This window comes from Vicia villosa, unplaced genomic scaffold, assembly GCF_029867415.1.
Source record: "Vicia villosa cultivar HV-30 ecotype Madison, WI unplaced genomic scaffold, Vvil1.0 ctg.000460F_1_1, whole genome shotgun sequence".
Lineage (NCBI taxonomy): Eukaryota > Viridiplantae > Streptophyta > Magnoliopsida > Fabales > Fabaceae > Vicia > Vicia villosa.
Window position 1 is genome coordinate 291,565 of NW_026705220.1, and position 16,352 is coordinate 307,916.

Below are 16,352 nucleotides of genomic sequence, written 5' to 3' on the forward strand. Positions count from 1 at the left end.
CATCAGAAGAACTTGAGATTAGAAGCAGAAGCACTGAAGTTCTCATGGTATCACGCTCAGAAGCACTTCAAGGTCAGAAGACAAGAAGATGCTCTGCACAAAGCTGTTTGACTCTGATGATATTCAAACGTTGTTTACACAAACATCATATCAGAAGCAAGTACTAGACTGGCAGGCTACGCTGACTGACAAAAGGAACGTTAGAAGCTATTAAAGGCAACGTCAGTAGACACAGCGAAAACAAGGCTCGAGGTAGTTGACAAAAGAGTGAAACATTAAATGCAATGCTATACGGATTACGTAAAGCATTAAATGCTCCCAACGGTCATCTTCTCAAACGCCTATAAATATGAAGTTCTGATGAGAAGCTATGTTACGAATTCTGAATACAACACTTGCGCATTAAACAGAAACGCTGTCAAATTCAAAAGCTCTCAAACTTCATCATCAAACTCACTACATTGCTGTTGTAATATCTTAGTGAGATTTAAGCTTAAACTTAAGAGAAAATCACAGTTGTGATAATAACTTTATTAGAAGCATTGTAACTCTTAAAAGAATTTGTTTACATTAAGTTGTAAGAACTAGAGTGATCAGGTTGTTGATCAGTATACTCTAGAAAGTCTTAGAAGGTATCTAAGCAGATTGTTCCTAGAGTGATCAGGTTGTGATCAGTATACTCTAGAAGACTTAGCAGTTGGCTAAGTGGAAAACCATTGTAATCTCGTGTGATTAGTGGATTAAATCCTCAGGTGAGGTAAATCACTCCAAGGGGGTGGACTGGAGTAGTTTAGTTAACAACGAACCAGGATAAAAATCATTGTGCAAATTGTTTTTATCTTACAAGTTTTAAAGCTACATTTATTCAACCCCCCCCCCCTTTCTAAGTGTTTTTCTATCCTTCACAAGCCGATATAAAACCTTTTGGCTCAAACAATAAAACCACAACTATGCTCATTAATGGAAATGATATTTGTGGATAGGCATCTCCTCAATCTTTGCGTGTTACAGTGGTAGCTAATTAGGTGCCAAAAAGTCGTGTTTTGAGTAGTTAATTTGTGGCACTTTTTTACTCTTATTTGTTAATATCCTTGAATAATTCCCCTATTTTGGTATAATTATTTATAAATTGTATTTAATCATTTTTTTTGTGTATTTATGTACCGTTTGATAGTTTTTATTTCATTTTATAGGTATTGATGCGTATTTGGAGCATGGGCAATAAAGTGTCGAAGACACGGCTTCAAACGCGTGATTTTGTGCAACTCATCAAAAAATAAGGCTCAAAATAAAAGAATAAAAAAATCATCAATTTGGTTGATAGTTTGTCATTTTTTAGAAGGAGCGTTGAATAAGCTTTCCAATGCTTTGAACCGAGCGCAAATCGAAGTTACGTTTCTCAGGTTATGGACGAAACAATTCATAATTTTTTGTTGTTGCCAATAGTGTAGAGAGCTTAGAAAACAACTTCGGAGCTTGCATACAGATGATCCGGGATGGATAGATCATCAATTGGCGCTGACAAATCGAGAAATTTTTGGTTCATTTATCTTCCTCTTTGTGTATTCTCTCTTAGTTGAGTTTTGTATATGTATTTACTTTGAACTCATGTATATTTGTCGCTCAAGACATTATATTTAATTTGCTTTACAAATCTTTGTCGATTGTTATCTTAGATTTTTCTCTATGCTTAGGGTTTGGGTTGCTATAGACATATACTACTCGAATCTTTATCTAGGATGATTATATGTTAATTTCTAGATTCTGGAGATAGATTTAGAGCTGACATTCATTTGGGGAATCTATGCTTAATGTCTCTGTGTTGTTTGTGTCGGCTAAGAAATTGTTGATGCGAATGACACAATTGTCTTCTGTGTTGTTGAAGTTGGTTGAGAGAACGCCACTAAGATGATACAATGGATATTTTGGTGGATATGTGATGACATTAAGGAGTATTGTAGTTGGAGTATCGTCGATAAGTTTAAGTTGAGTATAACTGGTCGATTGATGTTTAACAATATAATCACCACCCGTATTGGTATGTTTGAACCAACTGAGGTTGGCATCCCTAATAGTTAATTGTAACAAAAACATACATGTTGTATATGAGTCATGTAGGCCGACGAAGGTCATGTCATTGCAACAATCTACTCGCTTTGAGTTGGAACTCCAACCTTATTTTGGTTTTCTTGAACCCCTTAGAATTAATGTTGATTAATTCATCACCAAAATTGACTTGTTCTGCCTCCTACTCCTTACCTTGTTGAACTTCATTGTAAACAATTAGTTTTATAATGAAAATTAGTTGTTACGAGACATGACACACAATGCATCAATTCCCATGTCGATCTAGTGTCTGAAAGACATGGTCATATCCATTGAGAGCTTCATGTAGGTAAACCAGTGTGTTTCTAGAAGTATTGGGTGAAATCACAAATGTAGACGTTCCAAACACTGTAAACCATTGGCTTGATAATGTCTATTTGATCTCTTGGATGATGATGATGATGGTTGGTCCATATTGTCGAGACTTTTTCCCGAACACGAATGCATATGCAAAACATAGTTGTGACATGATTTTTCTAATAGTTTTGGACGTAATATCCTATTAGGCGTGTCAAATTTATTGTCGAACTTGAAAGTCAGTCGAGATACGGGCTAGTAGCTCTCCACTATAACTCATTTTTCTTCAAGTGGTTATACTAATATTTCATATTTTTTTAATGTTTTGAGCTAATAAATTAATAAATGCACAAAATAAAGTAAAACATTCTGATAAAAGAATAAAAAAGTGTAAATCTTTTTTGTTGATTGTGTATTGAAAAGTATACGAGTACATATTTATAAGAAAACACAAGTCTTATGGGGAGAAATATGACGTGACCTACAAAATCCAGCCTTGCTCGTATACGGGATGCCTCCCATTCGGCTTGCTCTTCCCTCTTTTACAATAATAGTTTGTTTCTCTAATCCACATGTGTGCAATCTCCCCAAAACGTGGCTCTATGAGAACAGGTACTTTTGTTAGTGATTCTTCAAATAAGAAACGCGAGCAAAATAAATAAATAAAATTGTACACCTACATGACTTTCATAAACCTTTGTAGATTTGAGATAAATTATACTAACTCGCATTTAAATATCTGTGGTGCACTCCCGTAACATTCCTTCATAGAAAGAAAAACTTGGCGCACCAAATTCCCCTAATTGTTAATATTGACTAACATATTGTTTATTTTAAGAGGTAAACACCATCATCCATTAAAAAACTGACATCTAAGTTTGGAATATAAATAGATAATTTTGCTAATTCAATAGGTTTAACATGGATAATATGCATTAGCACGAATGTACAACAACATTATCTCACAATTTTTAAACCCTTCATTTATCCTAGAATACATATTTGTGGGTGTATGTGACATATTTAATACTTATTCGGTAAAATATAGTTATGATGAAAGAATTATGTAGCCATCAATCACATAGACTCGTAGATGCAATGCAGCACCTCAATCTCATTACCATGCAGCAACTTTAAGTTCACAAATCACAATTTCAGGCTTTAAAACAATGCCTTTCACCTAACTCTCAATGTTCTCTACCATATTCTCTTACTCTATAAATGTTTTCTCCCACATTTCATCAATGCATCAAGTACTCGTTTGGAAGTTTACCATTCATTTGAAGAACAAAAACAACATCAAAGCATTAACATTCATCAAATCAAAACCAAAATGATGTTTAAGAAGCAATCTCATCTCTTCTCCTTCTCCCTTGCAATACTAATTTCTCTTTTGTATTCCACCACAATTACTTTATCCCAATTATCACCTGCTAATGCTCCAATACAACCTACACTACCTTCCCCAACCACGCCAGCTGCATCCCCCAAACCATTGGTACCTTCATTACCGGAATCACCTACTGACTCCACACCTGACACCGCAGCTGTTGACATAGTCGGAATCCTGAGAAAAGCCAAGTCATTCAACGTCCTAGTCCGACTCATGAAAACAACTCAATTAATCAACCAACTCAATTCGCAACTATTGACTACAAAAACAGGCGGATTAACAATTCTTGCACCAGATGACAGTGCCTTCTCAGAACTCAAAGCAGGATTCCTCAACTCTCTTTCTGACGGACAGAAACTCGAACTCTTACAGTTCCACGTTATTTCCGACTACGTATCAAGCTCTAACTTTGATATCCTAACCAACCCTGTGAGAACACTTGCAGGAGCTAAACCAGGAAAGGTGGAGCTGAACGTTGTGAGTTACGGTGGAAGTGTCAACATATCAACGGGAGAAGTGAACACTACAATCAATGGCATTATATATACCGATAAGCATCTTGCTATCTATAAAGTTGGCAAAGTGCTTCTTCCTATGGATTTCTTTTCCGTTGCTAAGGCACCAAAGAAGGGACCCTCTTTGGCGCCGGAACCTTCTGCACTGACTCCAAAAGCCGAAAAGGAGAAGCCCCTATCACCAGATTCTTCTGATCATTCATCTCAAGCTAAGCCCCTAAATGATAACTCTGGTTCGGTAAAAATCAATGCCTATGGAAAGTGGATATCTCTTTTCCTTGGAGCAGTTATGTTAACTTCATTGTCTGCATAAACAAGAATAGGATTTCAATTTACCAACGTTCAATCTATTAAGTAACATGATATGAATATTCAAGAGTGTGATGTATTGTTATGCAATATTTGTGAGATATGAGTGAATACTATTGTGGTTAAGAGTTTATATATTAGTGGATTAGGGAATCTGAGATTTGTATGATCCTGAATTTATTTAATCTAATATAATATGAGTTTTATTCTTTAATTCTACAATTTTACTCCATTTTTCTTTTGTTTACTAATTCTAATGACTTCCAAAGGTGTGTCAAAGACTAAAGAATTTTTCCAGTGTATATGTAATCTTTATTCTCTATAAATATAGAGTAACCAGTTACATGCATCTTACAAATTACATTTCTATTAATGCATGCCTCCAATTGATGTAGTTTATTAACCTATTAGCAATGATGTGAAAGCAAAATAGGTACATATTTCACATCTTAATTCACCAGCACCACCTTTCCATGATAGCTAAGGGAAATTGTTTAGGTGCAAAGTCGTAACCTTTTCTAAAACTTCTTTGTACCATAAAATTTTGATCAAGAGTCTTAGAGCATCTCCATTGGGAGAACTTATTTTAGTTGCTTGTGTCTTATTTTGTGGGTCTAAATTGCCCCATTGTATATAAGCAATCTCTAAACAATTTCAACAACTTTTACTCCAATAGTAATCATAAATAAGCAACATATATTTGACTTCATCAATTTATATTATTTTATTTGTACTACAATTTAATGATCACTTTTTAATTGAATTGGTTCAAAACTAATAATATTTAATGTTAAGTTCCCTACTTTCAAGATTGTTTCATGAAGCTCTATCTCAAATTTAAGCAATTAATATTGCCACATCAGCACACTCCATTGGGGAGAACTTATTGATTCTTTATCTCTTACGTTCTGCTGCTTATTTTTTTAACCATTGGAGTGTGTTGATGTGGCAACATTGGTTGCTTAAATTTAAGAGATAGAGCTTCATGAAACAATCTTGAAAGTGGGGAACTTAACATTAAATATTATTATTTTTGAACAAATTCAATTGAAAAGTGGCCATTAAATTGTAGTACAAATAAAATAATATAAATTGGTGGGGTCAAATGTATGTTGCTTATTTATAATTACCATTGGAGTAAAAGTACTTGAAATTGCTTAGAGATTGCTTATATGCAATGTGGCAATTTGGACCCACAAAATATGACACAAGCAACCAAAATAAGTTCTCCAATTGGAGATGCTCTAATAAGTTCTCCCCATTGAAGATGCTTTTATACCCTAAAATTTAATTGGGTACTATTAACTTCATTCAATCAAAAACTATAATTCAATGTTATGTCACTTAATTATTTTATTTTAAAACAAATTAAAATATGGCAGATACCCAACTTATATTTATGAGTACTAAAAAATTTATCTAAAAAAATTTTAGACTCAGTAAAATATGCACTTACAAAAAGGGGCCAAAGCTACGAGGGAAAATAGCCCTCCAAATTAACGCTTTACAACCCCAAACAACATCTCGGATATGCACTTGCTTCTCTTTCTTTCCAACAAAAGCAGATGGAAACAAAAATGGAGTTAGGGGAGTGGACAACGGGGAGGTAGGAGAGTTTCGGGTTAAAACACACAACCCAATTAAACACGCTGATGAAAAGGTCCAATTCTGTCCAAATTTAAAATTGATTATTACGGGTTTGGTTTTGACGAGGTGCAAGTATTTTCGGATAGAAATTTCTCATTATACCCATATAGGGTGAAAAACACCTCTGAAAACCCCAAAATACCCTTCGGATATGCATATATCCGAAAGCACCCTTTTCACATTTTAAGATGTTTCGGATATGCATATATATATATATATATATATATATATATCCGAAAAACACCCTAAACCACTTTCGGATATGTACATGCAAAATGTGCTCTGAGAATTGTTTTTTGAAAAAAAAAACTAGAAACATACATTGTTATAATCATAGTAACTAAGTTTAATACCTTTTTATCAGATAAAATGTAATGGAAATAAAAAGTACGTAGACTAAAATAAAATATCAAAGTATAGTAACCGGTGTTCTGATAAGTGCAAAATATCGAAATGTTACAACACCAAAAAAATGATAAAACATAGGCTACTACTACTGCTGAGTATGTCTAATCCTAACATATGCCTAATCCTACTACTACACCTCAAAATTAAATGTACCGTGAGGAGTGTGCAAGAGCCAGTCAACTGTCTGATCATCCAGTTGTATGATTCATTCAGCTTCTGGTATATGTATACCAGAATGGCGGCCCCCTAGTTCCACTCATGAACTGTACTCAAATCCATAAAGTACTGGAGGTATGTCACGCCCATGTAGGTTGCACTTTTATCCACAAAGAGGGACGTGCCAACCAAGAACATGAACCAACATCGCAAAGCACAACCGCGGTGGTACTCAACAAAAACCGTATCCCCCTAATCCTCGGCCCCAGCTGCCGCTTCCAAGTTGTGCTCATAAATCTCTTTTAGGGCGGAGAACCGGACATGCGTCCCATTCGTTGTTCTACACTTGTAGTCAGCCATAAATAGGTTCATACCCAGATAATCTAGCCATAATAGATCCTGTTGGCGCCTCCTCCACTTAGACTTGGACTCTTTCCCGTCTCAGAGCCACTCCTTGTTGTGTGGCTCTCTCGCGTCGAACCGAGGCTGTCTGGGTTGGCCTCCTCCACCTTAGTCGATCGGTCGGTGCCTGATTGGCTGCCCTTTTTCTGAAAAAATGCCACTGGTTAAGAACAGTTAAAGTTCGAGTAAGAAACAAAATTGAAAATTAAAAAAAAATAACTCAGAGCACATTTCGCAAGTGCATATCTGAAACTGGTAAGAGGGGATTTCGGATATGCACTTCCGAAATAACCTGCGAACAACCATTTTTGAGCAACTTCCATTACTTACCCTAACTCATCCAAAATCCAATTTTTTACATCTAAACAAAAACATTAAACTACAATAAGATAAATCTACACATTATCCTAAAATCTTACAACCCTAAATCATAACTTTGAGCTTGAGGTAAGGATATTGAAAACTTACAAATTGTTTGAGCTTTGAGTTGAAGTTGGAATGCTTGAATGGAGGTTCTGGAGTGAGAATCTTCAATAGAAATTTTGGTTAAAAAAATGGATTTTTGTTGTTGTAGGGAGAATGCGGTGTTTGAAGAGAATGCAAAGAATGGGGGTGGTTGTTTGCGTTTTTTGATATAACACAACTTATTTTGGATATGCATCTCCCAATGCAACCTTTTTTAAAAAAAGGTGACTTCGCATATGCATATCCGAAATCACCCTTTTTGTGTAAAATAGGGCGACTTCGGATATGCATATGCGAAGTCACCCTTTTTTTTTAAAAGTGACTTCTGAGACGCATATCCGAAATATAGGGATATTTTGGGGTTTTTACCGACGGTATGTGAAAAAGCATATGAGTGCAATAAGAGTTTCCCTTTTCGAACAAATATTTTAGAATTTGGGCTAATTGAAATTTTAGATCCAATAACACAATTTTTTGAACTTTTTTTTAAAAAAAATTATGTCCTTTAAACATTTTGAGTTATATATTATGAAAAATATTTTTATTACATTTTTAATTTCATGCATTTAAAAAATAAATCACACCTTTTTATTTTGAGAGAAAAATCTCCTAAATATAGAAGTAATTATATTTTTAGATCAAAATTTTTACAAGTTAAATTTTTTAAGGAAAACATTACAAAGTGGAATATGAAGACCGACATTTTTTAAGTCTCTCTCGTGGGAAATTCGGCCATTATGTTGAAAATTGTGAAGTTCGGGCCCAGAAGGAACAAGCTTTGGGAATCAAGGGTGCAAGAAAGGATCAAAAGAAAGGTAAGCAGCAAGAGGATCAAATGATTACAATTGTCGGGCCTTGGACTAGGATGCTAAAAAGGAAGAGAACTAAAAGAAATAAATGAGGTGCTGCTTAAATAAATCAATGAAGAAGAGGCGAAGCAAACTGAAGAAGTATGGGAAGTTGATATACCGTGTAAAGAGAATATTGAATCTAGCATCATAGGTGAACCAAGGGGAACCTATCTAGAGCAATAAAAGGAGACCATGGAGAACAACAGAAAACAAAAATGCCAAAACTGGATATCTAAATCAAGCATAGTCATACCTTTACGAGGAATTAAAAAAAGACAAAAGTAGAAGAGGAAGCATGCATGGTGGCGGAATGAGAAATTTGGAACAATTATTGGTGGAAGGAGAAATGGACACTGATCACACTGAATCGCACTATGTTTCTGGCTCGAATATCACATGTTTTCCTTAGTTTTTATTATCTTTATCTCGTATTATGCTTGTACTTTCTTTGTTTTCAGGATACTTGACTTTTCGAAGCCTCTAGTGAAGAAACGAGCCGAAACGCCAGGAAATTAAGGTTTTTTCAAGAAGAAATGCACTAATGGCATTCTGCCACGATCACACGATCATGTCTGTTACTCCTCACGATCATTCTGCCACTTCATGATGGAGCTAACTGCCACGATCACACGATCATGTCTGTTACTCCTCACCGCGCCCGCGGTGGAGCTACCGCGCCCGCGACCTTCACAAAAAGACTCCCGCTCAAAAGGAGTTGAGGGGCACTCCTGTCTTTATGCTGATCCAGAATCCACTATATATAGTTTAGTTTTTCATTTTCATTTTTTTTATCCAAGCTTAGTACAAACTTAAGCCATATACCATCAGTATATGTAAAGTGTAACACCCGTATAATTTTAATTTTTAATTTAATTTGAATATTAGATTAATAATTATTATTATTATGGATTTTATGAAAATAAGAGGAAAATGATGGTTAATGGCATTTGGGCCATGTGTGAAATTAGTAAGAAGAGGGGGTGTGGTGCAGTAAAGCCCTTACTAATTTAATATTATTTTTCATAAAATAATCAGAATTGGGAATTGGGAAAGAAAGAACGTGAAAGAATAGAATTGGGAACAAGGTACGTGAAGGAGAACTGTAGAGGGAGAGACCAAGAACCAAGACTTTTATCTGAGGTAAGGGGAGACTCTCCGTTTAATCTCTTTTATCGTATTATAGGTGATAGTATGGATTAGGAGTATGATTTGATCCATTGATTCTATATTCTGAATTTTCATCTGTGTTCATCATTGAAATTGAACTGTTAATCCCTAATAACTGATAGATTTAGGGTATGATGAATGAAATTGATTATGAGATCATATACTATGGTTATGGACGAATTCGTATGCTGTTTAGATGCAATTTTTCTGGTTTTTAGACTCAAAATCGTGGACTGGTATGAGTAAAAACGAATGGGTTTTGGACTATTACGAATTCTGCAGGTTCTGGGCATTTTCTGGTGTTTCGCGTATGAAACAGTGCCATACGCGTATGGGATGAGGTCATACGCGTATCGGGGACACTCCCAATGGGCTATACGCGTATGATACGCAGTTGCCCTGTCCCAAATACCACGTACTGGTGTTTTGCGTATGAGGAGCGTATGAGGATGCTCATACGCGTATGGAAATTTTGAAAGAGGAAAATTATTCTGGTGATACGCGTATGACAAGACTGATACGCGTATGAGGTTGCTTTTGGGCAAAACCTGGTCTGTTGAAATGCGTATGATACGCGTATGAGGCAAGGGGATACGCGTATGGGCGCGTATGGACCCTATGATACGCGTATGGTTTCCTGCATGTGAAATTTCTATTTTGTGATTTTTCTGGAAAGTTCGATGTTGTGTAACTTTCGATTTGTAGGCCTGTTTGTATGCTGTTTTAGACTGTGTAAACCTTGTGATGTGATTCTGCGGTTTACTGTTGATTGATTGTATTGAATGATGTAATGTATATATGAACATGCTTAGTATTGTTGATGATGATGATGATGATGATGAAATGAGTATAGATGATGCTACTCATAGAATGGTAATGATGAAAGTATGTTATATATATGTTGCATGCATTCATAAACATGGGCTGAATCCTAGATGATGAGAGGATTCAGTGAGGGGCCGAATTCCCATTGTGTGGAATTGGTGCTGGCAGGGCCGTATCTGGATGATGATAGATCGGTCGGTGGATGATTTCCACTGGTGATGATTGGTACCACATGCATAGTGTCAGTTTCATACATGTGCATGATTTGTTAATAGCATGATGATATATGTTACATGTTGACTGTCTGTTTATCTGTGGATGTGTGAATGATGATTTGTCTGAATATGAAACAATTGGGTGAATGATATAACTATGATATGTTATTATTTATGATGCAATAACATTGGTTAACTGTGATGAGACTCACCCTTACTTGTTGTCATTTTCAGATAGAGGATAGCGGCGCGACTTGTTGAGGATTAGCTCATAAGTCGGTTTCTAGTTATAGTGTCGGTGTCATGCTCTGGTAGATGTAACACTGGGAACACGTTTGTTTTGAGTTGATTATAACTCTAATTGGTTTTGTTGGTTGAGTCGGATACATTAATGATGAATGTTGACTCTATGTTTTTGATTCCGCTGTGTAAAACATGATTTTATTTAATGAGTTATAATTTCAGTTGTTTCAGTGAATGCATGATATGTACCGACGTATGTTTTCTTCATTTTATGAATTGTGATGCCTCTCTACATGTTTACTCTGATTAATAATTATTTAATTGCCGCGGGTTATTAGAGGGGTGTTACAATAGTGGTATCAGAGCATAGTCGATCGTTGTGATCAGAGTCTTAGTGTCAGTCTTTCCGTGTATGCGACTAATACGAGTTATTTGTCGATACTTTTATTCTGACTGGATTGTTTGTGTTAAGGAGAACGATGGCTGGAAGAGGAGGAAGAAACGATGATGCTATCGCTGAGGCTCTGGGCATGATTGTTGGTGTGCTGGGAGGGAATGCCAATGGAGCTGCGATTGGTGCCGACAGACAACTGAACAGTTTCCAGAGGAACAATCCTCCATTGTTCAAGGGCACGCATGATCCTGAGGGTGCTCAGAAATGGCTTAAGGAGATCGAGAGGATTTTCAGAGTCATTGACTGTGCTGAGGATCTCAAAGTGAGATATGGCACTCACATGTTATCAGAGGAAGCTGATGACTGGTGGATGTCAACCAGAACTGAGCTGGATGCTAGCGGTACAGCAATCACCTGGACTGTATTCAGGAGGGAATTTTTGAGGAGGTATTTTCCTGAAGATGTCAGGGGAAGAAAGGAAGTTGAATTTCTGGCGCTGATTCAAGGCAATATGTCAGTACCGGAGTATGCTGCCAAGTTTGTGGAACTGGCAAGGTACTATGTGCATTACAATGATGACGAAGCCAGTGAGTTCTCGAAATGTGTCAAATTTGAGAATGGTCTTCGTGATGAGATCAAGCAGGGTATCAGGTACCAGAGAATCCGGAGGTTTGTTGATCTGGTAGATTGTAGCAGGATTTTTGAGGAAGATAACATCAAGCTGAGGTCATCTCACTCTCGCGAGTTGGTTGACAGAAAAGGAAAGAAACATATGGATCGAGGTAAGCCATATGGTAGAGGTAAACCTGTTGATTGGAAGAAACCCAGTGGGGGAGATTCCAGTGCCCGTATCAGATGTTACAATTGTGGTGAGATGGGACATCGTAGGAGTGAATGCAAGGTTGATCAGAAGAAGTGTTACAAGTGTGACCAAGTGGGTCATATTGCTGCTGACTGCAAGAAGAGGGTTGTGACTTGCTACAACTGTGGTGAAGAGGGTCACATCAGTCCTGATTGTCCTAAGCCGAAGAAGAACCAATCGGGAGGAAAGGTTTTTGCTTTGACTGGATCTGAGACTACTCCGGAAGACAGGTTGATTAAAGGTACGTGTTTCATTCATGGCACACCTTTAGTTGCAATTATTGATACTGGAGCAACTCACTCTTTTATTTCTTTGGATTGTGCTGAGAGGTTAAATCTTGAGATATCTGATATAAATGGAAGTATGGTTATTGACACTCCTGCGTCGGGTTCAGTAACTACTTCGTCTGCATGCTTGAATTGTCCGGTTGACATTTTTGGCAGAGAATTTGGGATGGAATTAGTGTGCCTTCCGTTGAAACAACTTGATGTAATCCTAGGAATGAACTGGTTGGAATTCAACCGTGTTCATATCAACTGTTTTGCGAAGACGGTGATTTTTCCTGAAGAGGTTAGTTCTGATAGTCTGGAAATGACGGCTAGACAGGTGAATGAAGCTATCGGAGATGGTGCAACAGTGTTTATGTTGTTCGCATTGATGAATATAAAAGAGAAAGTGGCGAGTGGCGAATTGCCTGTGGTGTGTGAATTTCCAGAAGTTTTTCCAGAAGATGTGAATGAATTACCACCGGAAAGAGAAGTAGAGTTTTCTATTGATTTGGTTCTAGGAACTAGTCCAGTGTCAATGACTCCGTATCGTATGTCGCCGTCTGAATTGGCTGAACTGAAGAAGCAGTTAGAGAAATTGCTTGAGAAGAAGTTTATTCGTCCTAGTTTTTCGCCGTGGGGTGCGCCTGTGTTGCTGGTAAAGAAGAAAGAGGGTTCAATGAGGCTGTGTGTAGATTACAGACAATTGAACAAGGTCACTATCAAGAATCGGTATCCATTGCCGAGGATTGATGATTTGATGGACCAGTTGGTTGGAACACGTGTGTTTAGTAAGATTGATCTGAGGTCTGGGTATCATCAGATACGTGTGAAAGATGACGATATTCAGAAGACTGCTTTTAGAACGAGGTATGGACATTACGAGTATTCTGTGATGCCGTTTGGAGTTACTAATGCACCTGGTGTTTTTATGGAATATATGAACAGGATCTTTCATCCTTATCTCGATAAGTTCGTGGTGGTGTTTATAGATGATATCCTGATATATTCTAAGAATGAGGAGGAACATGCAGAGCATCTCAGAACTGTGTTAGAATTGTTGAAAGAGAAGCGACTTTTTGCCAAACTGTCGAAGTGTGAATTTTGGTTAGAAGAAGTCAGTTTTCTTGGACATGTGATTTCTAAGGATGGTATTGCTGTTGATCCTACAAAGATAGAAGTTGTGTCTCAGTGGGAAGCTCCGAAGTCAGTATCTGAGATTCGTAGTTTTCTTGGCCTTGCAGGTTACTACAGAAAGTTCATTGAGGGATTTTCGAAGTTAGCATTGCCGTTAACTAAACTAACCAGGAAGGGACAAGCCTTTATTTGGGATGCAAAGTGTGAAGAAGGATTCCAAGAGCTTAAGAGGATATTGACTAGTGCTCCTATTTTGATTTTGCCGAATCCGACAGAATCATTTGTGGTTTATTGTGACGCATCACTGATGGGTTTAGGTGGTGTATTGATGCAGAATCAACAAGTGGTCGCTTATGCGTCGAGACAACTCAAAGTGCATGAGAGGAATTATCCGACTCATGATTTGGAGTTGGCAGCTGTGGTTTTTGTTTTGAAGTTGTGGCGACACTATTTGTATGGTTCGAGATTTGAGGTGTTCAGTGATCACAAAAGCCTAAAGTATCTCTTTGATCAGAAAGAGCTGAATATGAGGCAGAGAAGGTGGTTAGAATTCCTGAAGGATTATGATTTTGGTCTGAATTACCATCCGGGCAAGGCAAACGTCGTGGCTGATGCATTGAGTAGGAAGACTTTGCATATGTCTATGTTAATGGTGAAGGAATTGGATTTGATTGAACAATTCAGAGACTTGAGTTTAGTGTGTGAAGGTACTCCTACTAGTGTTAAATTGGGTATGCTGAAACTGACTAGTGGTATTCTCGAAGAAATAAGAGAAGGTCAGAAAGCCGATGTTGAATTGATTGATAAGTTGACTTTGATTAATCAAGGCAAGAGTAGTGAATTCAGAGTCGACGAGAATGGTATACTGAGGTTTGGTGACCGAGTTTGTGTTCCTGATGTTGATGAACTTCGGAAGCGTATTTTGGAGGAAGGACACCGTAGTGGATTGAGTATTCATCCTGGTGCTACCAAGATGTATCATGATTTGAAAAAGTTGTTTTGGTGGCCTGGAATGAAGAAGGAAATTGCTGAGTTTGTGTATTCTTGTTTGACTTGCCAGAAGTCAAAGATCGAGCATCAGAAACCGTCTGGGTTGATGCAACCGATGTTTATTCCTGAGTGGAAGTGGGACAGCATCTCAATGGATTTCGTGTCGGGTTTGCCGAGAACTATCAGAAATTGTGAAGCTATCTGGGTCGTGGTAGACAGGTTGACGAAGTCTGCACATTTTATACCGGTGAGAATGGATTATCCGATGGAGAAGCTGGCTCAATTGTATATTGAGAAGATAGTGAGTCTGCATGGTATTCCTTCAAGTATCGTGTCAGACAGAGATCCGAGGTTTACGTCTAAGTTCTGGGAAGGTTTGCAGAAAGCTTTAGGTACTAAGCTAAGATTGAGTTCTGCTTATCATCCGCAGACTGATGGACAGACTGAGAGGACGATTCAGTCATTAGAGGATTTGTTGCGGGCTTGTGTGTTGGAAAAAGGAGGTACTTGGGATAGTTATCTGACTTTGATTGAGTTTACCTACAACAACAGTTATCATTCGAGTATCGGTATGGCTCCGTTTGAGGTTTTGTATGGTAGGAGATGTAGGACGCCGTTGTGTTGGTACGAATCTGGTGAGAGTGCTGTGATTGGTCCAGAAATTGTACAACAGACTACAGAGAAGATTAAAATGATTCAGGAGAAGATGAAGGCTTCTCAGAGTCGTCAGAAGAGTTATCACGACAAGAGGAGGAAAACACTTGAGTTTCAAGAGGGAGATCATGTGTTTATGAGAGTTACTCCTATGACAGGGATTGGTCGGGCATTGAAGTCGAAGAAGTTGACTCCGCGTTTTATCGGACCATTCCAAATTTCTGAAAGGGTGGGAGAAGTGGCTTATCGTATCGCTTTACCGCCGATGCTTGCAAATTTGCATGATGCATTTCATGTGTCTCAGTTGAGGAAATACATTTCAGATCCGTCCCATGTGATCCAAGTAGATGATATACAGGTGAAAGATAACTTGACGGTTGAGACTTTACCTGTGAGGATTGAGGATCGAAGGCTGAAGCAATTGCGTGGCAAGGAAATAGCTTTGGTCAGAGTAGCTTGGGGAGGACCTGCTGAGGGGAATGTTACCTGGGAGCTAGAGAGTTAGATGAAGGATTCTTATCCAGAACTTTTTACCTGAGGTATGTTTTCGAGGACGAAAACTCTTTTAGTGGGGGAGAGTTGTAACACCCGTATAATTTTAATTTTTAATTTAATTTGAATATTAGATTAATAATTATTATTATTATGGATTTTATGAAAATAAGAGGAAAATGATGGTTAATGGCATTTGGGCCATGTGTGAAATTAGTAAGAAGAGGGGGTGTGGTGCAGTAAAGCCCTTACTAATTTAATATTATTTTTCATAAAATAATCAGAATTGGGAATTGGGAAAGAAAGAACGTGAAAGAACAGAATTGGGAACAAGGTACGTGAAGGAGAACTGTAGAGGGAGAGACCAAGAACCAAGACTTTTATCTGAGGTAAGGGGAGACTCTCCGTTTAATCTCTTTTATCGTATTATAGGTGATAGTATGGATTAGGAGTATGATTTGATCCATTGATTCTATATTCTGAATTTTCATCTGTGTTCATCATTGAAATTGAACTGTTAATCCCTAATAACTGATAGATTTAGGGTATGATGAATGA

At 37.5% G+C, this 16,352-nt stretch overlaps 1 protein-coding gene across 1 annotated transcript; it reads left to right on the top strand.

Moving 5' to 3' along the window:
- The first annotated feature begins 3,660 nt into the window (after positions 1-3,660).
- Positions 3,661-4,804, top strand: LOC131628517 (fasciclin-like arabinogalactan protein 12). Its single transcript, XM_058899351.1, has one exon. It carries the CDS (start codon positions 3,737-3,739, stop codon positions 4,622-4,624), a length of 888 nt encoding a protein of 295 aa, XP_058755334.1. The 5' UTR covers positions 3,661-3,736; the 3' UTR covers positions 4,625-4,804.
- The last annotated feature ends 11,548 nt before the right edge of the window (positions 4,805-16,352 follow it).

Bases quoted from the DNA above. Each gene is read 5' to 3' on its own strand.
- LOC131628517 (XM_058899351.1), top strand. From the start codon at position 3,737: ATGATGTTTAAGAAGCAATCTCATCTCTTCTCCTTCTCCCTTGCAATA.